This window comes from Anarhichas minor, unplaced genomic scaffold, assembly GCF_050575085.1.
Source record: "Anarhichas minor isolate MPS153535 unplaced genomic scaffold, ASM5057508v1 ptg000004l, whole genome shotgun sequence".
Taxonomy (NCBI): domain Eukaryota; kingdom Metazoa; phylum Chordata; class Actinopteri; order Perciformes; family Anarhichadidae; genus Anarhichas; species Anarhichas minor.
Genome location: NW_027466450.1, coordinates 3,420,923 through 3,445,705, shown reverse-complemented (window position 1 = coordinate 3,445,705; position 24,783 = coordinate 3,420,923). Strand labels below are relative to the sequence as shown.

General features: G+C 41.7%; 1 protein-coding gene across 1 annotated transcript; it reads left to right on the top strand.

Moving 5' to 3' along the window:
* Nucleotides 1-664: 664 nt before the first annotated feature.
* Nucleotides 665-22,566, top strand: impg2a (interphotoreceptor matrix proteoglycan 2a). The gene is given in 23 exon segments (XM_076103048.1): nt 665-775; nt 880-1,098; nt 3,237-3,403; nt 3,493-3,518; nt 3,631-3,663; nt 4,672-4,714; nt 4,769-4,772; nt 5,117-5,184; nt 5,281-5,439; nt 6,355-6,480; nt 6,483-6,544; nt 8,745-8,953; nt 10,113-10,156; nt 12,171-12,366; nt 12,640-13,592; nt 13,895-14,182; nt 14,275-14,494; nt 16,202-16,412; nt 17,421-17,609; nt 18,430-18,631; nt 19,365-19,444; nt 19,972-20,039; nt 20,569-22,566. Coding segments are annotated over 22 exon segments (3,624 nt in total). The 5' UTR covers nt 665-696; the 3' UTR covers nt 20,018-20,039; nt 20,569-22,566.
* The last annotated feature ends 2,217 nt before the right edge of the window (nt 22,567-24,783 follow it).

Genomic DNA, 24,783 nt, shown 5'->3' with positions numbered 1-24,783 from the left:
CCCCCCCCCCCCCCCCCAACATTTAGAGCAGACACGTGGCCGGCCATTATGATTTACAAAGGCTGGGTGTGTTTAATACCAATTGCCTAATTGGTTAGCAGGGTGTTTAACAGTTAAGGGGACTGTCCTTCAACTGGGGTAACTGGATTAAGTCTCTTTTATTGGCCGTTTGCTAAATTCTTGGCGAAAACCTTAAATCCTAACTAATCTCCTGACAACAATCAGTAAACTATGATAATATCTGTATGTATTGATGTATCCTCCTGCTTGCTGTTGATTCTGTGGCCTTTGTTACCTCTGTCCATGTTTTTTCCACACTATATGCCCCCCCCCCCCCCCCCCGCTCCCCCCTCCCTTCAGTGTTGCTCCAGTAACTTCTTGGCGAGCTCTTCTAGGGCTTACAGTAAACAGGATTAGAGAGCATTAAAAAAATCCCCCTCTTTCAAAGAGCCATCTGCCTTTCTACCTGAGCCAGGAGCTGTCCTCACTGCACCGTGGGACACGCCTCTCTTCAGCGGCAGAGGGAAACCAAGCATGTCATCGTGTCGTCAAATGACTTCTCTACGTGCTTCCGTTATTTTTCTGCGTCTGGAGACTTTTTAACTATGCAAACTTGTAAGAAGCTGTTGAGCAGAAGTACACATCTACTTAATCCTTTTCCAAGTCCAAGGAATTAAACACAGTCACGGATTTAACATGAGCATCATATCTGGGAGATGTGTCTTCTACTCTGTCTTTTTTTATATTGTGGTCATATTTTTGGACATAAGGACAGGTACGTATTGTCGTTAACTTTTAAAGTTCTTGCTCACATCTTACTCAAAGAAGAGTTAACCATTAAGTCTGGAATGTGTGTTTTCTGTTGTTGTTGTCCCCCAGATGCAACGCTGGAAGGTTCCTCTATGGGTTACCTGAGTCAGGAGCCTGTGGAGTTGCCACGGCGCGTTAATGTTTCTGATGTCAAGGGATCTGATGAAGGCCATGCAGTTATCTCTCGACGGAAACGGAACATCCTTTTCCCGAGTGGAGTCAAACTCTGTGGACAAGAGACCGCCCAGCAAGTCATTTCAAGCCACCTGAGCTACTTTCATCTCAGAGGTAAGACTGAACATTAAATATGAGTAGATCACTGTACACTGTGGAAGGATACATCACTATTGTGAGGTGAGGGAACACAAACAGCAAAAACAGAATTTCATTTTGTGAGATTCTGTCCCCACTGTCACATTCCTGAGGAATTAATGTCCACCGGGCACATTACATTACAGCAAGTGATCCACCTGGGTCAAGCAGAAGAATGTTGGTGGACATCTGCCTTGACACCATTACATTACATTACAGTCATTTAGCAGACGCTTTTATCCAAAGCGACTTACAATAAGTGTATTCAACAAAGGTATTCAAGATAACTACTAGTGACCAGAAGTCATAAGTGCATTTCCTTTTTTAAACAAGCATAAACCAGAGCAAAAGTACAGTGTAGAAACAAAGCAATACGAATACAATAAGGGCTAAGTGGAAGGCTCAGGGTAGTACTTCTTGAAGAGGTGAGTTGCAATTAGGCCTTAAGAGATTTACATTCAAATAGACTGTGGTCTACTTACAGGATCAGTTCACCTGAATTGCAAATACAACACATTTTCTGACCCTAGTCGTATCGAGTCCTGCAGATAGTTCAGTTTTTTTTTGTTTTGTTACGTGGCCAGGATTTGAGATATGTACCTTCAGTAACTTCACCATATGCTGGGACGCATACTGCGAGGTATACTCTATTGACATAGTTTGTATATCTTAAGGGTATTATTGTTAATTTCAAGGAAAATTATATCTATTTTTTGGTTGCAAAATCAACTCCCTACGGTGGAACAATGGACTAAGAGACTGAGGCAGGTGTACTGATTGCACAATTACGTGTTAAACAAAACCAATATTTTTGTGCAGAGATGGACACTTAATTCTGTGTCTGATTGAATAGTAGAATATTATGATTTAAAAAAAAATGTATAAATATTTTAGTTTGATAATATATCATATTAGTTAATAAAAGAAGAGTTTTCCACCCACGTAGCTTTACAACCCCATAACATTACTGGACTCACGATCAACAGTTTTTTATAAAGTATCAAAATCAATAGGGCAGAACCAGAGATATGGTATTCTTCTCCCTTAATAAAACCCGGCGCCTACATTACCCACAATTCAACTCAACCGCAGACAGTCAGGTCGGAGATTCTGGTGTGTTCTGCTAATAGCGGCTAATCAAGCAGAGATGAGGAGTGGGCTACAGACAACATTATCTTAGGTGTAGCAGCAGAAACCTTAGAGGTGGATATCTCAAACGTCAGACACAACACCAAAACAGTCTGCATGGTTATACACCAGTGGTGGAATGTAATCAAGTACAATAAGTACAAACTTGAGGTACTTGTAATTGAGTAGTACCATTATATACTTGTCTTTATTTCTACTTCACTACATTTCAGAGAGAAATAATGTACTTTATGTAGTGGTTTTGCTACTTTTACTTAAATAATGAATATTTTTCCACCACGATGAGATACTTTTAAGGGTGAGCGTTTGTGTGATTTGTGAAATGACAACTCAAGAAACATATACAGCGCACCACAGGTGGACAGCAGTTGTGAATCAAGTATATTCAAGAGAGAAGAAACATTTTGTTCTGTTATTGCTTAAGAGACGGTCTGTAACGTATGTGCGTGTGAGTGGACAGAGATCAAGGTGTGAACTCCAGGGCAGCTAGACGTAGACAAAGACAGGCTTGTTTGTGCCAAGAGACAGTCTGTGAACGGGGAACAGTTGAGGTCTGTTATGTAAGGTAGATTTGGATTTAGCGATGACCACTGGTGTCTCAGTCCTCACAGACGGTGTTGATTAGGGAAGAAGATTGGAGCATTTGTTTGTGCATCGACTTTGGATCAGTGCACGGTAGGCTGACTCATGAAAGGGAGTTATGTCATGAAGTTAACATGGCAGTGGACCTAGATTTGGGCCTCAGACCTCACTGCTAATAATATAAAGGTCTATCATGGTTGTATAAAGATGCTTGTATTCACCTGCTAATGAGCCAACAGAATGGTCTTTGTTGCCTAGAAGAGACCTTCACACTTTGAAGTGTCGCCCCAACCAAAATAACTTGGACAACACTACTATGGAACAAGTTCTGCAAGCTTGTGTTTTAAAGTGGATGGTGTTTTTCTTTTCTCTGGTCTGAAAAGTGTGCCAGGAGACCATATGGGAGGCTTTCAAGATCTTTTGGGACCGCCTCCCAGAGCAAGACGAGTACCAAAGCTGGATGAGCCAATGCCAGGAGGGCACAGTTACGGCACAAGATGTGGGCAGCTACTTTAGCCAATCAGAGGAGCATCATGCTCTGGTTCAAAAGGTTAGTGGCTGACTAATGCTTTAATAAACCAGTATCTGTGCGCAGTACAAAACATAATAGACAACTCTGATTTTTCTTTCTCCTTCTAGAGAATGTCACTGCCAGGTTTGAAAAGGTAAAATAAACGTCTGTTCTCTCAGTGCTAACCCAACATTTCAATCATACATTTATTGATCTCATCATTAGGTCTGTCTTGTAAATGTATCTGTTCTTCCAACCATCTGTAGTGAAACAACCAGGTCCTGGCAACATATGTGCAGGTAAGGCTCTTCAACCTTACCTGTTCATACTCCTGCACGTTAGTTAGCACACATGGCTTCATCACATGGCTGTGAATTGTTTCCTGTTTGATTTGTTGCTCTTTTATATACAGTATGTGCTTTTCCTTTTTCTGAGTGTAAAAGATAGCACTGGCATTATTTAGTCTTTTTTAAATTATTTTCAATAAATCACACAAAAAAAACACAAAGCCAACTGGAGAGGTGCACACAGTGGAATGCAACAACCACTGCTGCATTACGTGATTGAATTAATACAACCAATGATTGGCTCGACACCAATGGGCTCTAAGGCATCATAAAACACACTTCACATTCAAACTAAAAAACAAGCTGCGGTGAATGCAGGCAATCGGCTCAATGTTGTATAATACACATACAAGCTTGCAAAAAACAAAATTAAACTCACCAAGCTGTCAGAATGCGAGATTAGCTGTGGACTGCCACATAGGAGCACACACACACACACACATAGACGCACGCAACCGATTGCATGATTCCCCTTGCGGAGATGACAATAAATTCATTCTACCAACAAGTTTCGGTCTGTGCAGCCACCGTCTGATACATCTAATGCCCTCATGTTATTGTCTTCCATCCATGCATGCTTGCCATTTCCCCCTGTTTCCAGTCTTTATGCTAAGCTAAGCTAACCGGTTGCTGGCATCTTGAGATAGCGTACAAATGTGAGACTGGTACCACTAACTATTCCTATTACTAACTATTCCTTAAGTCTTAAAATAGTTTTATGCCAATTCGTTTTTCATGACTTGGGGGCAGTTATATCAGGCTTTGTCTGAGACTACAGCGCTTAATAACAGAGTAAATTAATGATTAGTTTTGTTTAGATTGATTTGTTGAATTTAAAAAAAAGTAGCTCTTTTCTTTAAATCCTACTTGTACCTCTACCCACAGTGTGCGTGTGTGTGCTTGTTATTATTAAGTAATATGATATAAGCACTGTTGTAACAATCTTCTTCTGTTTCGCAGCACTCCGACACAACGAGCACCGGAAGCTGTTGAAGCTGTTGAAGCTGCTGAAGCTGCTGAAGCTGTTGAAGCTGCTGAAGCTGCTGAAGCTGCTGAGCTAGGTCAGTGTCCCTTTTCGCTGTAGGACATCATGTGACTTTGATCACATGATGTCTCTACTGTCCAATAAGCATATCTGTACCTCTGCACAAACATTGCTGTTTCAGTGTCAGACCATTATCTTGTGTGTGTTTCCAAGTACTTGTTCCTACAATATTCCAGCTTTCTATGCAGTAAGTTAGTGAATCTTTCTGTGTGTTTGCTGAGTGAGCTTGGCTGTAGGCCACATCTGGTCAGGCCAGGGCCGTCTAATCCATACAGCCATCCGTAATCACACGTGCCAAAGCTCACGTCCACCTGAAATAAACCGTTTCTTTTTTTAATGCACATGAACTCAACCACCCAGAAGACAAAGATAAAGGACAGAAGGTGCAGGAAGCAGCCGCCATTGTCCCAGAGGCGGTGGAGAGTCCAGTGAGTGCGCACACAGATAGTTTACAGACTCCCAATGTTTTACTAACGTGCACATATAACTACTATATTACAGAGTCTCTTTCTCATATGGCACAGATAATGGACAATGACATTGCCGTGCAGCCTCCCAACCCCGCTGGGCTGGAGCAGGTGGTGGAGCTAAGCGTCCTCCTGACCGGAGAGACGTACAGCGACGACCTCGGCGATCCAGCCAGCTTCCAGCGCCAAACTCTCAGCAGACAGTTTGCTGAAAAGGTTTGTCTCTGGCTCCGTCGCCTTCCGTCCGTCTCTCTTTATGACTCCCCTTAGTGCTACTGTTTCTTGGCTCCGGACTGGGCTCACTATAGCTCCTGGTTTGTGGTCTGCAATGGATGAATTGTTTGTTTTAATATCACACACTTTAACAGCAGCCGTAGTTAAACCCAAACTGTTTGGCTGGGAGCTCAAAAGCACTTTCCTATGTGCTGAAAGTACAGTGTTATGACTTGCCTTGGGAATAGATAAAGATATAAAGATATGCACATGGACACGTATGCACTCTGCCTTTGGAAGCAACTTCAGTGGTTTTACAGGTACTTGGAAAATTCCGTAAATTTGTTGAGGTGATTTTCTCTGGCATCGTAAGCATGCACTTGATTTCATGTCCCCTTATCGCTGATCTGTGTTTCTCTGTGAAGATCTGCTATACACATACAATCTTGCATGCCTTCACATACACACTCTGCGAACACACAAACTCACGTGCCTTACAGAAATTATAAGTGTGAGTGGAGCAGAGGACAAGGTATTATATGAATGTTAAGAAGGGGGAATTGGAGGACAAAGACCCTGGAGACCTGTTTCTGTGTCCTCTTTCTCTGATGGATTCAATAAACCGGGTCAGTGAGTCTGCAGAACAGTACAGGGATTGTTTTTCTTAGTCCATAGAAGCAAGGCCTTGTAGACCAATAAAAAAAGTTGACCACAGTGCACTAGTCTGCCTCCAGAGGATAATGATCTGGGCCACTGCACAAACGACTCGAGACCTTTCAGTTGCTTTGAACAAAATTAGCCCTTTTGGAACCATAAATCAAACTTTATTTCGCCAAGCGAGTTCATCGTAACCATATCAAAATAAGAAGCCTCCTCCTGAGGCTTGTTCATCATGCGTGATCGTTTTTGTCCTTGCAGATAGAGGACGCTCTGGAGGGGCTTCCTGGATTCAAGAGTATGTCTGTGCTGGACTTCAGGTCAGTATTGTTGCTGTGGTTTAATCCTGTGGACAAAATAACTGTCCTCTCAATATGGCCATTATTACCTTGACTTGTAGTATTGACACCACTTCACTTGTTTCATGTAGGCCCCAGAAGGACACTGAAGGGTGAGTCATCAGTACCGGCTGTAGTAGTTTCACCTAGAATATTCTAGTATTTAAGCCCACCGATCCCCCGTCGACCATCCCTTAGCTAAATCTGTGTGAGTGTGTGTGTGGCGTCATCTTCATCTCACGCTGTATTTACCCTGTGAGCGTGGGCACGTGTGTCACTAGTTGCCTGTGTTAATGGTCTTAGTGTGGTCACTCACATGTTAAGTGGGATCAGGATGGGTGGAGACGAGTGAGCAGATATAGAGAAGATTATCAGGGCTTTACAACCTCACCAATCAGCCTCTGGTCGAAGGAGGAAGAGGGAAAGATGTTGTGTGTGTCAGGGGAGCAAAGGTGAAATGGAAGTTGGTGGGTAATGGTGTTCAGATACTTTACTTCAGTAAAAGTAGCTATACCACTGCATGAAAATACTCCATTGCAAGTAAAAGACATTTTAAGAAATGCACTTCTTACCTCTGTATGGTAGATATAAGGCTGTAGCTGATGGCGTAGCTTAGCATAACTACTGAAAACAGAGGGACACACACAACCTGGCTCAGTACAAAGTAAAAAATATTCACTTTCCAGCTACTCTAATGCATTTCAATGCTGCAGCTGATTGAGGTGGAACCAACGTTATGCGCTATTGGGCATCTTTTTAACAATTTGTCATTTCACAAGATGAAAAATGTTGAACGTTTTCCCCAGAAATATAGTGGAATAACAGTAGCACAAAATGGAAATACTTACTAGCGCACATATATATTTATATACAATACTTGAGTAAATGTACTTAGTTAGAATCCACTCCTGCGAGAGATTTTAAATGCACACGTACTGCTCTTTTTGTTGTAAACTGCTCTTTGTATATTTAATAATTGTGAAAACATGCTAAGTACACTGAGACCTTCTCACAGTGATGCTGTCCTGCTGGTATCAGCAGATCCCAGGTCAAAGCAGGAGTACAGTTCTGTCTGACTCTGTGTATATGTGAAGCTAAACGGGGAAAGTTGGATCTCCTTCTAAACGGGGCCGACTGCGGGCCAGCACGTGCTCAGTTGTCTGCCAGGAACCCAACAAACTGGGTCAGAGTGGAGGGCTCCCAGTAGTCAAATGAAGGCTGATAGATTGGCTTTTTCCATTCCAAGCAGTAAATCACTCGAGTCATCAGTCATCTGTGATCGCTTTAGGTTTGATGTAAAATCATGCTAATGCCTGAGCGATTTATTATACTTTCTTATTGTAAATGTGTATAGGATGAATGTAAAATGGTGTGCAGTTAAGGTGTACCGATTGGGAAACATCCCCACCAAGTTTGGGTCAGAAAAAAGAAAAATAAACCTTTTCCTCTCACCTGAGAACTATAAAAATATCACAATATTAATAGGAATTAAGATTGAAATCCACTCCTTGGTTTCAGTCAATCTCACCGTAAGGTCCATTTAGAAGCTTATGGAAATACATTATGTACAGTCTGTATATTTCACAATCTACAAAACCCTTTTGCACAACTATATCCCTGAAGTAAAAAAACTTCTGATATTAATATATATCTTGATATATGTTAAAATATGCTATGCAAAATATCTGCAAAATCACACATAAAAGAATAGAATTGATTTTCACTGTGCCAATGTTTTGCATCAAAGAAAAGTGTTGACACGCATTAAAACAAAAACCTTGATAACCATTTTTAGTTTTAATACAAGTTGCTCGGGAAAGTTAATGTGCGCCACAGGATTATGTAAAACATTAAGAAAATATAATGACACTCAGTGGCCACTTTATTAGGTACATCTGTAAAATAATTAGAACTACTCTTCCATGAATTCTACCTCACAGAGGTATTAATTTACCTGTACGTTTATTATTAAGATATGAATGATGTTGAACTGGACTGTATTATATTCAGAGGCGCTTTTAATGTTTTGCCTTTTCCATTTACAATAGTGATTATAAACACATTTCGGTATAATGCAGTCCAACACCACCGACTAAGATCTCAGTCATAAAGTGACAGAGTCAACAAAGACTCAAAATTAAATGTAGAATTTGTGGCATCACGTTGCATTAAATTACACAGGTGAACCTAATTTAGAGGCCAGGGAGTGTATATCAAAATGTGATTCCATTAATTGAACAACACTATTGAATTACTTCCTAGCCCTGTTCGGTATGTGGCCTGAATGTAACGTCTACATATTTGTGTCTTCAGGCTGGACGGCGTGGTGGTGGTCTACACTGTCACAGTGATGGTGGATGGAGCAGGAGTGAGCACTGACCAACTGGACTACCTGACCTTGCAGTCGAACCGGGTGGAGAACTCGTACCGTGAGGTCATGGCGCTCCCCACGGTGGTCTACACCATCAGCGAGGTCAAAAACCTAAACACTGAAGCCCTGCATGACGACGAGCTGGAGAGCGGTAAGACGATGGCCGGCGATATTCCCCGCTCTGTGACAGAACAAACACATGCCATCATTATAGCTGTTTATTTAATTGTCATGTCAGCGAAGTCGCCGGGGACGCATTGGCAGAAGTAGTGCATGCAATGCAGGGCAAACCTCCAAACGTCATATCAAATGGAGACACAGTAGACCCAGCATTGATCTTACAACATACGCTACACCACTTCAGAAAACAGTCCTGGGTTTTAATAGTCTCATCTGTTTCTTATTCGTCTGCTCTTTCCGTCAAAGAGGACAGAGGAAAAAGTTTCAGCTCAAAAGTGGGGCATTTTTAATGAACAAAAAACATAACCATCAGTTTTAGGACAAGTGTATTTATTCTGTGTGACACTTAAATCCTTGTCATTAAGTGGTCTGCGAGAGAGCGCCGAGCAAAAAGTATGTTTGAAATCGGAGCCCTCAGATTTCTTTTGGCTTTACTGTAGTCCTTCATTTTGGCTGACACCCAGTGGATCTTACATTCTGGACAGTATATGAAGAAAAGGGATAATAATTGATGCAGCAGAAGACACAAAAGTAAAACACACACACACACACACACACACACGAATGCTCACATAGGGAGATTTAAACCACTGCATCTGTTAGAGTTAGCCAGTCAGTAAGTAGGTTAGCTTCCTCCTACTTATGGCCAGAGTCCTTCTTTCAGAAATGTGAAGAAATTGAAAGATGTGATAATGTCTATACCATCGCTCCCTCCTGAGTGATTTCTCCCTGCTCATGTTTTTGGAGAGAATGCATGCCATTAGTTTACTGTGTTAGCGAGCTCCCCTGGAGGTGCATAACATCTGATGCTTACATCAATTATGAGCTTGGACTTGTGAAATCATTGCTAAACAGTCTCATATTGCCGACATGTGTGGCTAGGGGAACTTAGAGGCACAGCTTGGTTTTGTTTTTCTGCTTTGGTGGCCATTTAGTAATAGCCTTGGCTCCACACCGGCTGATATTCACTACAGATTTGAACACAGATTTGTAGATATATTTACCCCTGAACGCTGTCAAAATGAACGCCATCAGTTAAAAAGGGATCTGCAGACTCCTGCAGGTATTATTTTGAGCTATTTAGCACATTTTCATTGTTTTCATATTTGTCTCCCCCACTGGTTCCACAGTGTCTGAGGTCCCCGAGTCTGTCAACGCTGCAGACGGAGCCACGGTGAGTTAACAAGTTATCGCCACAATCGTGACAACAATCTCTCTCCGCGCTCTACAGCCGCTTTGAGCCCCTCAAAGCTGATGAATCACTTTTATTTAAGGAAGCTTGACAGCAGAAGTATGAATGCTGTTGCGGTTAACCTGTAACCGGCTTGTGATGTCATCAAGACCCAACCCAGTGCAGGGAGAGGATGACCTCACAAGCAAAGATGAAGTGAGGCTTTGAGGATTAGCTTGGCTCTTGCTATATTAAACCACTGCTATTCTGGGGCAAAAGCTACAATGCACCACACCACAGCGAGTAAAGAGGAGAGACAGCACATAATTCGAGGGCCAAAGCGCAAAACCTCCTATCTGCAGAATTTTCTGATTGCCGGATTTCACTTTGGATGATGAGAACAAGGAAGGCTGTTCATATTCAGTCTGTCTTAAAATAATCCCGCCCTTTGTTGAAACTTAATTTAGAGCATCATTTTGTAGAACCTCTTCCAACTTGCACCAAGTGCAAAATATCCTATCTGCAAAATGATCCAGGCATTTTTCAGATAGGAGGTTTTGCTTTTCGGCCATCGATATGAGTTTATTCAGACAAATCACTCCATCCTGAGTCGGTCTTTATTTGTGCCGTCTTGTGGTCGACTGTGCACTTTGATGCTAATCAGAGTTCGGGTTCACTAAATGCGTCTGCTGGTTCACTTTGCAGCTCAGCTCGCTGAGTGATTAATTTGACTTGTTAAATGAGTTGGGAGAGTTTCTCTTCTTCTCATCGGCAATTGATTCACAGGCAAGAGCGCAGAGCTACTGTGCCACCGAAGCACTTTGCTGCCCTGGTTTGGATTTGGAACATTTGAGATTCAGCCGCTGGTTTTTCAAGCTTTCTTTGAGTTGATATTAAACGTAAGGAGCCATGCCACTTTTTAAAGTTCAGCCAATACATGCAGCGAGCTAAACACACTTCAAATACAGGTTGAAGACAGCTGATTGCCTTTAGAGATTTTAGTGAAAGCAATTGTGAAACTATCAAGACAGTATTGGACAACAAATCCAATGAGAGTGATTAAAAACAAGAGTTAGATAAACAAGAGTAGACCAAATGTATTGCAAGGAAACTAAAGTATAGACAAGGTGTCACATTAATTACATTGTGCTTCTTATCAAGAAATGACAAACTACCTCATAGGAATAAGAGTACTTACAGGAAGCAGATGAGGCAACCTTCTCCCATGTGCGCTCATTTTCTGTAACCAGTGTAGCATGAAAGTGGAATTATCACGCTAGTTAGCTAACTAACCAGCCAAGATGGCGACGGCCAAAAATGCCAAACTCGGGGCTTCAAAACAGCAGTCCACAAACCAACTGGTGAAGTCACGTTGACTACGTCCACTTCTTATATACTTATATCACCATGACGTAGTGCTGTAGAAGTGTACAAAGGGCAGCTATGATCACTGATGGGCCTCAGAGCGCCATCTAGTGGGCCTTAGAAGTACTGCCACATGGTTTAAACAAAAAAGAAAAGTTTGGGAAATTTACAAAGCCAGATACAACGTTTTCTATCTAAATGTGCTCAATAATTCAAATCAATAATAAACCTAAGAAAAACACTTATGCTTGAATACCACCAAGCACATCATCAAACGTGTATTGCCACTGTCAGTTAGCTAACATTCTCTAATGCAGACACAATATTGATTGGTTTTTGAAACAAATATAGTAATGTGTCAGACAATAAAAGCTTGGCGAGGAAACCCTGAAATTCTGACGTTTTTGATATTCCATTTCCTAATATGTCTCCCTGTCATATTCCATCCCACAGTTAATTCGTTGTTTGCTTTACCATTTAATTTAAGATACAAACATAGGAATTATGTCCAACCTACTGAGCAGCAGCAGGAGCTCTGATTGGCCTGACCTGTAAACACAAAACATCTGGCCAATCAAAGCTCCTGTTGAATGGCACACTCCAATGAAACAGTGCCCAAAGCTTCAGATAATAAATGCTGCTTGTGATGCAGATTGATGCTGTTGATGAGCCACCAGCGGTCACGATCCTTAAAGAGGACTCAGAGGTTGTCAACGAAGACTACGTCCTGCCTAACCCCTCTGAAACCAACACAGTGGCGAACACAGAAAATGACGTCATTGTCCTGGAGGAGAGTGCAGTTGTGTCTCCTGCTCCTGGCCTGACCATTAGTGCACCTGAAGCTGGCAGTGAGTGTTAATCCTAGCTCCCTTTTCAATTATTATTTTCCTTTTTGTGACATTCTCGCTGTCTTGCACTTCCTACTGCTTTACGTTTGCACTAAAACTACTTCTTAGGAAATTGACGGATGATTTTCTTTTCCTCTCAATTCAAATTTTTTCGATCTTATCTGAATGTTTTTTTTCTGGTTTGCCGGACAGATCTGTCGGCTGTAGCCAGTATCAAAAAAAGGAGTCCAGCAGAGACTGAGTTGAGTTTATTCTTTTCTTTGTTTTTTTTAGGCATTGAGGAGGAAGGTCTGTTGCCCTGGGACACTGTGTGGACTGCTGCTGTAGAAACCCCTCCACCAGAGGAGCTCCCAGCGGAACTTCCCTTCCCTGAGCTGCCAGAGGGCGTCACACTGCCTGAACCACCAGTGGCCATCGAGGCCTCTGGTTCGGGCACAGATGACCTGGAGGACCTGCTCCACCCATCTACGCCGACAGAGGAAGGAGAAGTGTCTCTTGCGGAGACTGGCTCAGAAGATGGGCTGATAACAGAAGATATAGCCATAAATACAGATGCCATCTCTGAAGCTGAAACAGAGGATGTTGAGGTTGCGGCAGTGGGAGAAGAGCTTACTGTTGCAGCTTTGGAAGAGGAGCATCTGGATGACATTGTTGTGAATGAGGCAAAGATTCCAGAGGAGCTTGAGATCTCTACAATCGCAGCTGAGACCGCAGAAGAAGGCCTGCCTGTCCTGGTCCCCCCTCTTGAGGCTGTAGATGAAGCGAGTGAAGCACCAGAGCCGGAGGCAGCAGAAACAGGTCTGCTTCCTGTTGGTGAAGACCCGGCAGAGGGCGCAGAAGAGTCCAACCTCACAGATGTAAATCCTGCAGAAGGCGCAGACATCAATATGGTGTCGACCTATCCTGAGGAACCTGTATTTGAAGAGGGTGGCATGGAGGAAGCAACAGAGAGGGAGGAACAGGAGGTGAAGGAAGAGACTGCACCTGAAGCTCCACCTGCAGAGGAAGAAGGCCCAGCAGCTCCAGAGATGTCCACAGAGGATCTTACAGAGGATGAGATTTTACTGGTTAACAAAGATGAACTCGAGCCACCAGTGACAGATTATCTGAGCCCTGCCGAACCGACTGCCCTGTCTCCAGAGAGGGAGTCGCCTTCCACCCGTATCTCTGAAGTGGACCCTCCCTCTGAAGGGCAACCTGACGTCATTATCCCTTCACTGGGGGAGGTAAAGCAAAAGAATTGTATTGAAAACAATTCAAATCTAGTATCACTAAATACACAATTGTATGTATTTATTTTTTAAATACAGGACTGGCAAGCAGGTCTTGCTTTTAATTTAAATGTCTTTTTTTTGTGTGTAAGGAAATCTAAACTATGGATACTTCAGTTAATGTGCATATTTTTTGATTTTCAAACGAGGACACAACTTTTTTTTCTACACATTTGTTTTTTAAGCTTAAGACCAAGTAAACCAGCATGCCAGTTAGAAGTAGAAAGTCTCATCTCAAAACCTTTTTAACCCACCAGATCCAGACCACTAACCAAGGCCTGGACGATGGCACCGTTGGAGAGCGAGACTACGATGTGATCCATTATGGTTACGATTTGAATAACCACACAGAGGAGGGCAGCACTGGCTTTCCATTTGGTGTGGCACGCGACACAGACCAAGTCAGTATCGCCATGCCTGTGAACCCTGGACGAGCACTGATGGTGTTCTTCAGCCTGCGGGTGACCAACATGATCTTTTCAGATGATCTCTTTAACAAGAGCTCCCCAGAATACAAAGCTTTGGAGCAACGCTTCATTGAGCTGGTAAACATCTCATATTTACTGAACCTCTGCTAATCAGTATTCCCACTGTTGTGTTGAAACATCAAACTCTTCATTTTTCAATGTTTTCCCAGCTTGTGCCCTACCTGCAGTCCAACCTGAGTAACTTTGAGAACCTGGAGATCCTGAACTTCAGGAATGGGAGCATTGTGGTCAACAGCCGGATGAAATTTGGCAAACCTGTGCCACAAAGTGTCACCACCACAGTCTATCTGATCCTGGAGGACTTCTGTAAAACAGCCTACCAGACCATGAACCTGGCCATCGATAAGTACTCACTGGACGTCGAGTCAGGTAGGTTCTCACCGGTACACTGTGGCGTTTTTATGAGTGCTTAGATCAACTTAAGCCAGCAATTGTGATAACATCAACTGTTTGAAGGTTATGCCAGATGTTTCTCAAAGGAAATGCGGTTATTCGTTTTCTGGCAGCGAGTTAGATTAGAGGATTGATAACCACTCTCATGTCTGTGCGGTAGATATGAAGCCTGAAGTTAAGCTATTAGCTTAGCTTTAAAACTGGAAACGGAGGGGGAAACAGCTAGCCTGGCTCGGTCAAAAGGTAACTACATCCGCTGTCCGCCACCGTCAAGACTCTAGAGGAGTCATTCCCAAAGACTGGGTCTGGACCCACAGGAGATTTTATCAGAATTGCCAAATAAATTTGAAGAATTTCTTCCATATTCTTGTATTTAACATTTATATCTGCAGTCCTCTTTGAGCCACATGTTAACTCCACCTAAATGCATTGATTTGGTCTCATTTATAGGAATATGAACCCCCTTTAAACCCACAAATGGTTAATTTAAACCAAAAATATATAACTTGTGAATCACTGAGCTTCAGAAGTGCTGGTAGATGGATTTTGTTACCTTTGGACAGAAACAGGCTAGCTGTTTCCCTCTCTCTCCAGTCTTTATGCTAAGCTATGCTAACAGGCTCCTGGCTCTAGCTTCATATTGAAACGTCAGAGTGACCTCAATCTTCTCATCTAACTTTCAGCAAAATGTTGAACTATTCCCTCAGTGGGTGTAATCTCTGAACATTGTTTTGGAAAATAACTTCACTTCAAGCAGGTGTTGAATCACCGTGAAGAGTCACATCAGCTGGCTTGAGATAATCAGGGCTTCCCTGGACAGCAGCCAAGTTGACACGTGCAACTGCACTTTGACCGCTTTGCAGCTCTGGTTTTTCACAGTGTGTCTGTTATATGGAGCCAGTCTTCTGTGCACTTTTTATTTTATTTCTTCATGTGGTGTCGAACTCAAGGCTTCTGTGTAACAGAGCATTAGTCAGTTTATAATCAGCCGTCATTCTTGTGTTTACAATCATGACTGAGCGGTCATAATCTGAGTCACAGCCAACGCACAGTAATGGATCCCAGCATGCATTAGGGGTGTATTAAAAAGGGAGGAAGAATGTTGTTTGCTTGTGTCTGTGTTTTGCAAATAAATATTATAGTCAAGTAATAAAAAAAAAAACCTACTATATTTAAAATCTTGTGCAGGCTATTTTTTTGTTGAGTTTGTTTTAGTTTTATTATTTTTGCTGTTATTTAGCTACCACTCTCATGTATGTACGGTGAATATGGTAATTAAGCTTAGCTTAGCATAATGATTGAAAATAAGGGGTGTGGCTCTGTCAGAAGCTAAAAACATCTGACAACCAGCGCCTATAAAGTTCAATAATTAACATGTATCTCATTTGTTGGATTTGTACAAAACCCGAAGTGTAAAAACTGGTACAGACAAGAGAGTAATATTCTCATCCTACTCTCGGGAAGAACTCACATTTGACCAAAACGTTGAGCTATTCCTTTAAATCTATGTTACCTTTTTCAGGTTGTAATTTAAGTATGTATATTGTTAATTCTAAATCCTTTGAGATAATATAGCTGGAGAAATGTACTCTTTGTCTCTTGTTAAATGCTGATCACCACATGAGCATGTTACAGTTTCTCTTGATACCTAAAGTCAACACTCCTGGTGTCTTTCATTTCCAGGTGACAAGGCCGACCCCTGTAAGTTCCAGGCGTGCAACGAGTACGCAGAGTGCAAGGTGAACAAGTGGTCGGGGGAGGGGGAGTGCGTCTGCAATGCTGGCTACTTCAGCGTGGAAGGACTGCCCTGTCAGAGCATCTGTGAGCTGCAGACTGACTTTTGCCTCAATGACGGCAAATGTGACATCATCCCCGGCAAGGGAGCCATCTGCAGGTGGGTGGGGATTAGGGGAAGTGATCTGCGTGTGTGCGGGGAAAGGGTGTCTGAGTAGGCAGATTTAAAAGGCCAGTGCTTCATCCCAGAAACAGCTTTTCAACTGTTCATGCAGGGGGACAGATTCGTAGCTTCTAGCTATAGAGTTGGTCTTGTTTTGCTTGGCTCTACGTTGATGAGGTGAAGATGAGAGATGTTCAACGCTCTCAAAGCATTCGTTCAAAAGCACATTTTTTATTTGACTCCTAATACTTTGGAGAAAGAATTATAATCATAGCTAACTAAATGGAATAAAGAATTGGTTTTGCACCTTATTTGGCAACAAATACTAATTAACTGTCTTCAAACATCAAGATTTTAAAAACGAAAATCATGCCAACATTTTGAGTCAGCTATCAATTGGCCAATTACTATGTTCATTTAATTTTGGCCTTTGGCACTAAATGTACTGTAAATGGTACATTGATTTCAATGATTTAAAAACAATGAGCACGATTTGGGGAGTTTTTGTGTCTAAGCATATTTGTGCGTGTGTGTCTCCAAACAGACATTTGCATGGGTGTAAAATAATGTGCCAGTAATCCAAATCAGTGACAGAAACATTTCCTGTGGCTGTGTTGAAACACCACAGGACACGAGAACATCCTCTAGCACGTCATAAAACATGCAGGCAGCTCCAGATGCTGCTGGATTGTTCATGCCGTCCAATCGCAAGTATTGCATTACTTTATGGAGACAGGAGACAAACATTTGAGGACTTATTTTATTCCAAAATAAGGCAATCATGGTTTAATAGCACATACAGAACATTATAATTGTTGTTATTAACTATGTCAAGACAACATAGAAACATGATTCAGATTTTTACATTCTCTAATCATTCAACAGATAATAAAAAACAGGATGTTGTTCTTCTGCTTTTGAACAGTTTTATGAAGGTCTGTGCTCAGTCTTCTGTTTTTGTTGTGAAAATGATTGTAGCTGACACATTTTTCATCGTCACCTCAGGTGTCGCGTCGGGGAGAACTGGTGGTACAGAGGAGAGCACTGTGAGGAGTATGTATCTGAGCCGCTGGTGGTCGGCATAGCGATCGCCTCCGTAGCTGGATTCCTATTGGTGGCCTCCGCAGTCATCTTCTTCCTCGCCAGGACGTTACGTGATCAGTATGACAAGGACGAGTCTGAGGACCCCATACGGTGAGGAAAACCACTCGCTTACCCAAGGGCCAAACTTCTCCACAGAGCTCCATGAATTAGATCTATTACATTCTCAATGTGTCGCTCCATAGTTTTTATATTTAAATGTTTATTTATCAGTGAGTGACACGAAGGTGAAAAAAAAGGAGCACAATTGTGTCTATTCTTGAAAATAAACAAACCTTACTTTTCTGTTTGATAGTGAACAGAAACGCTTACATTTAGTGTGTTTGAAGTTTTCTCTCCTCCACGTAATCTTTTTGAGATTAAAGGAGCCTGGTTACTTTCTTGCGGGAACAGAATACGTTTAGAGTTTAGTTTAGAGACATCTCATGACTGTATCTTCAGTTAGACGGCCTAATTATCTACCACACCGTCCCTTTATTCCTCTGGACTCCCTTTGCCCTGGGTGTCCCTTCCTCCTGTCCTCCTTTGATCTTTCCTTTACTTTCAGTCTTTTGTTGCAGACACGAAGACACACAATGCGTCTGTTCACCATCTATCAATGTGTGTGTGTGTGTGTGTGTGTGTGGCATGGTTCCCAGAGCAGCATGTGGAAAAACACTGTGTTAACCTAAGACAGTTAACTGATCAGATATCATGTTGATGTATTTCCAAAAAAGCCTTAAACATCTAACACAATAGGCTTCCTTATAGTCTGGCCTCAGACAGACACTAGTAATGAAGGTTAATACATAATGAAGGTTTATCAACACTTAGGTCTTATTCACTGCAGCCCAGTTTTCTTTTCCTAGATGACGTGTTGCTTTGTGTATCATTCAGCCTGCACAATGTGACAGATTCATGTGCTGCTTTGCAGGCGAGCAGAGAGTCTCCCGTCTCTGGAAAGAGCGACCAAGTACAACCCCATGTATGAGAGTGAGGCCACCACAGGCTACAGCCATTACTACCGCCGCTACCCTGAGGCTCTTGTGTACAGCAGCACCAGCACTGAGGCCTCCACTGACTTCAGCAGCGAGGAGATACGACACATCTACGAGAACAGTGAACTGACCAAGGAGGTGTGTGTGTGTGTGTGTGTGTGTGGGCTGCTATCCACTGGTTGATTCAGAACATGCCTTTTTTCTTTTTTGTACCTCATTATTTTTATTATACAGTGAAATGTTTGCACTGATACGATGCTGATAAAATCAATATTTTTTTATCAAAAACATCTAAAGCAGCATATTAACTACAGCCATGCTGTGTGATTGGGTATATGTACAGTTACAATAAGGGGTCACAGATAAAGTTCGTGGCGACTGAAGGTTGTCTTCTTTACAACCCCCTTACCCTCACTGGGCTGGCTTGTGTCTTAGTTTTGCAAGAGTTTTCCCCGCACACATTAAAACACCAAGCTGGCGTTTAAATTCATACTTTCATAAGCCTTATTTGGAAAAGCTCAGGTGCCCTTTTGAAATGTCTTCACTCGTTTTAAACACAAAAATCCACATAGCTGTACTGAAGTGCAGGTGGGAGATGTGCCTTGCTCAAAGCCATCCAGATGTTAGACCCAAGGCGAGGTATATCACTTTCATTTCCCACATCCAAATTTTACCTGGATCTGAATTGGGAAATCTCAGGTTCAAAATTGTTCATTCACCAACTGGCTATTACACCTTCAAACAGGAAATCATTGTAGTTTTTTCTTTGTGTAAAATTTCCCTTTTTGATTCAGCCACGTCCTGTTCAGTTTAATGTTTATCTGCCTGTGATGTAATGTTCCCATCCGACTGATACCATGTGTTCCTGCAGGAAATCCAAGACAGGATACGCATTGTTGAGCTCTACGCGAAGGACCGACAGTTTGCAGACTTTGTACGGCATCATCAAGCGTGAGTGCCTCTCTTGTTTTCCCTTTCATACTGCAATGAGATAAACACATGGACCAAGCAAACCAGGATATGGGGAAAAGGGGAAGTGAGTTTTAGATACAGGAGTCTGGCAAGATTGTACCGAAAAAAAGGATTAGTTAGTTAGTTGACAGCTGCAGGAGACGAGTGAAAGAGGTCGAGCCACGCCAAACCAGTGTGGATACAGATTTATCATTCTAAAATCTTCACCAATCAGGCCCGGAGCTGATACGATGAGACAGAAACCATTAGGAGACACAGACATTCCTTCGTGTTTGCCAACAGTCTGGCAGTAGCAATGTGTCTGTGTGTATAAAGTGGTGGTTGTTCTTTAAGTCCTATCTGGCTGTATCGACCACCACCGCTCTGTGTGCCATAGAGTTGCTTCTTGCCAGACCAACCTTGAGAGTAAAGTTGTGGGTACTTTCATGTGCTGTTAAAGTAAAGTAAAGTAACAACTTGACCTAGAAAAATGAAATCTAATATGTTTGCGTTTGTATGTGCTGCAGTGTCGTGGATACCCGCAGAGAGAGCTCCGCCTCTACACACACGTGAAAGTCTCCTGTGAACAAACAAGGTATTTCTGTCTTCCCTTGAAGATTGCAGCAGGTTAGTTAGTGTCAGTCACAAGTCCTCTCAAGATCTTGGTCAGAAATACCAGCTACAGTAGGTTGGGATGAAAAGACATCAACAGTTTCAGGAAAGGGGACAAATATATATATATATAGTTGCATATTCACTAAAGAACAAAGGTGATAGCTCCTGCAGTTTTGGACACCTAACTATAAAATATATATAAATAAACAACAACTACAACTAAGAACTACTAAATAAGCGTATTTCCCATTTGATAACTAGTGGGCTCACATCATATTGCAGCCTCATGAATCAATAGAATAAGGTGTTTCCAAGAGCTTAAAGACAAATTGTACTTGCAGAGTCACAATCCATTCATTTAAGACACTTAATAGTAAGATATCATATTGGCAGAACATTTTTAAAACATATACATACAGTAGAAGACTGTGTACTGTGTATATTAGGTGTTTCTAATACATGAAAGAATGTGGACCCTGCATACTGACACACTTTTTCCTGCTGCACAGAAACATGCCTCGGTAGTTAGTGAAGTGAAGCTCCCCATCAAGACTCTTCTCTTTCTTCATCATGGCACTCGTTGACTGTTCTTCCTCCTTCCTTTGTGCCTTCTCTTGACTGGGTGAGCTGGTTGTGACGTCAAGTGTTGCTCATCTGCTGGACGACTCCCTTCGGAGGAAAACTTGACTAAAGCCCATTACTTGAAATGTTCATCACAATCCTGTCAGCAGTACGTTTGTTTAGTGGAATAATCGGTTTTGTTTCATCATGTCATATCTGTCCATACTTAAAGGGAAGAACATAAAACTGTGAATATGTATAAAGTGTTACTGTTAGGATGTTTGCTATTTAAAATATTAACCTCTACTTATTTTTGTCGCTATAAAGGTCAAATTTACTCTTTAGGTTTTCTCAGGGAGGCGCTGAGAACGTTTTTGAATCAATGGTGCTATCTTAATTTAAAATGTAGGGGTCTATAATGATTTATTTTTACAATTTTGAAGCATCACCAACGGATCAACTCTGTATACACTACGGTGCGTCAAAGAAATAGTTCAGCATTTTGCGGAAAATCTGTCTATGGGGAAATATGCGTATTCCCTTTCTGGCGGAGACTTAATTGAGAAGATTGATTGGACCCTCATATCTGTCGGTGAAGGTACAGTCAGCAGCTGTTAGCTTAGCACAAAAACTGGAAACAGGGAGAAACAGCTAGTCTGACTCTGCTCTGAGGTAACAAAATCTGCACACTTAAATACATATATTTTAAACAAACAAGATATAAGGTGTTAGTACGCTTTGGAGGTGCTGGTAGATGGATTTTGTTATGTTGGGACAAAGCTAAGCTAGCTGTTTGCCCCTGTTTCCAGTCTTCGTGCTAAGCTAAGCTAAACAGCTGCTTGCTGCTTTGCCCAACATCTACAGATAGAGGAATCAATCTTCCCATCTAAATCTTCGCAAGAAAGCAAAGAAGCGTTCTTCCAAAAAATGTTCAACGATTCCTTTGAGATGGCCAAATTTGGTGCTAGTGTATGTATTATTACTGTCCATCAATGTAAAAGCAGCCTTTCGCAATCTGAACATTGTTCCAACTATTTTTCTACTGGCAGGTGATTTTTTTTTCCGCCTTTTTAACGGCTCCATCAATCAAAAGCTTTGGTGTGTATGTTTGCAAAGGTACGGCGTGGTAGACATGAGAAAGGGAAAACATGGTGATGAGAGAAAGGCAGAAAGCGTGAACCATTTATAGTTCTGGGATTCAGAAATAAGTGAAAACATGTTTCCGTGGAAAAATGCTCTGGGGCAAACGGCCGAGGGATTTATTCAAATGGTCTGCTTTCAGACGTCATGTCTAATGCACCTGAAAAAACAGGAATAGCAAGCTGATAAACAACATGCTCTCTTTGGAAAGCCAACCTCAAGCTGTGTCTCCTGTTGAAAAAACTTTAAGGCTACCAGCAATTCTTCAAAAGAATGATCTACCCTGGGACTACTTGTTTGGCCACCATCCTGCTCCTCAATCAGAAACCTGTCAGACTAACTCCAGTGTGTTCTTTGGTCTTCTCACATGTTCTTCGAGACAAGACTTCGTATTGAGCCCTCTGTCGGCCAGTGTGACTGTCAGAATCAGACACAGAGATCGTGTCCTAGCTTCTTGTTTACATTACATTGCTTTTTTACTCTTATTTCAGAGGTCTACATAAGCGACAAACACCGACGAAGGAAGCAGACTCTTGCGACAGTGTCTTGCCTTTTGCAATCTGCATATTCAGTTGTATTTGTATATGCATGCTTTTTTTCTCCACATCCTCCATCTGCCCCCTGGGAAAACGACCAATCATCCCATACTGCTGTCATGTAAATATCAGTGAGGATATTATTAACAGTTGTAGGATGTAAATCATGTGTGTCAATATATGAACACATTCTTTTTATACTGATATTTCTTTCACCATTTTAACAGTGTTATCATGGAGTGCTGCTGTGTACATTATTAATAACAAATTGGAACATGTCTGAAAATAAAATGTTTTATACAAAATGCAGAGGTGGATTTCAACTTAGGTAATTTACTTAACCACTGTACAATTTTGAGGTACTTGAGTATTTCCATTTCATGCAATTTATACTTCTATTCAGTTGTAGTTACTTTTCAGATTGAGATTGTATCTATAAAGCACATGATCAGCCTGTAAAATAAGATGTTTTGTTATCAAATAAGAAGTGTCCAACAGTAGCTCCGCCTCCAATAAATAGCCGCCTATGCATCAGTAATAATAATGTAACAGATATAATGCTATATGGGGCAAATCTACAACATGGGTACTTTTACTTTTGATACTTTAAGAATATTTCGTCCATTATATTTATTTAACGTTTATTCGCTTTCTTGCCGAGAAGTAGTTGAGAGGATGTCACCTGATATCACATCAGCAGCTAGTTAGCTTAGCTCACTTAGTTTAGTTAGCCTGGCTCTTTCGAAAGATAGCAAAATCCAACCACCAGTAACTCCAAAGAAAGGGGTCATATTTAGATAGCACCTCTATAGCACCTCTTGTGCTTGTCAGTGTCACAAAAAACACATAAGACTTTCTCCCAGAGTCACTGATATCTTTTTCCACTATGTTCTTCGACTAGCTGCTCCTGCATAATCTGAAGAGCAGATTAGCCTCATCAGGTATGGATCATAGGCCCCTATGTGGCCTTTACAGTTTCTAAAAGATTGTATACCAGTAATCAGCCTTGTACACATATGCCATGGGTGTGGTTGTGTCATTTCACACCTATGCACAAGTAAAGGACATTGTGTAAACACGGCATTAGTGTGGTAAAACGATACAACTATGAGCATTGTGTCATACTTGGATCCAGCTGCAGTTTCTTGTTACATTTTATGAGTATTGTTCCAGAGGTTTGGATTATATTTGGTGTGGTTTGATGAGGTCAGCGGGTGTGTTGTTGGCCAGTCATGGCATATTTTTAATCAAATTTAATATAAGAAAATCAAAATCACTATGGTGACAGAGCAGGAGGGTGTGTCTGCTTTGAGTGGCTCAGAGGTCCGTGTCACTGCAGTGCATGGCAGTGGGTGAAAAATGTAAACACCAAGTGCGGGAGGAAATCATTACTGCATGCAGACAGACTGACATGTAATGTTTTCATGCTGGAGGATATTTTTGGGTCGTGGAGTGACGAACGGATGAAAAGTTCCAGTGTTGCAGAATTGTTGCTTGACGTGTAATTTATGATCGTGTTCCTCGTGTTTGTGGAAAAACCTTTGTTCATTTGCGTTACTCAACTTATTGTTTGGGTTCCCACGGACCTCATTTCTGTTAGTAGGAATAAAAACAAAATTATTTTTGGAATATTTTGGTGGTTCTGGGCAGGAGGCTGTAATGCCCCTATTGCAACAAGCCCCACTAAAATGTTCACTCTCTCACCATTCAAAAAGCGATCACTATGATTTTAGTCAAATAAATTAGGGGCTTCTTTCCAAAAAAAAAAAAAAAAAAAAAAAAAAAAGGAATGAACAATCTGAATTAAACAATCTGTATTTACAACAGCAGCTCATTCAGGAATTGTTGGGTGTTAATTGTGCCGTTGGGTGCAGTTAATTATTGAAAATAGCCGGACTGTGGTGTTTTGGATGTGTCTGATCCTGTGATATCACCAGGGGGCCGTGTATCTGTTTGCCTGCACTCAGATGACCATAAATAGATATATGTTTGATGAAAGCTGCATTAATCTTAACTTGATTTTCAAATTAGATTTTAACCAGCTGTGTTTTCATGACTCAGATGCATGTGTGTGTGTCCGTGTTGGAGAGGCTCCAAGTACGATTGGAGATGAACTGGAGTATGACACTGAATAGATACCTGATTGCACAGGATTCCCACATTTTGAACACGTTAAGTAATCAGAGCCCCTTCTTTTTTCCTGTCCTCCTTCCTCTTTCTCAACAACAGCCTGTAATTATGCTGATAAGCCTGCAGAGGTGTTATTTGATATATCAAAGAGTCTGCACCTCATTGCCTTGTGTCTGTGCAGACTCTTGTTAAGTGTCTTATAAAAGTCTGCTGATTTATGAGCAGATAAATGACAGAGTTAGCGGGAAAGCCCTCACCAGCTGGCTGTGAAACACTGTGCAGAAACGGTGGTGTTTATATGCTGTACCCGTGCAGCATGGAAAGGAGTTTGGTACACTGGTACCTCTGAATGTGACC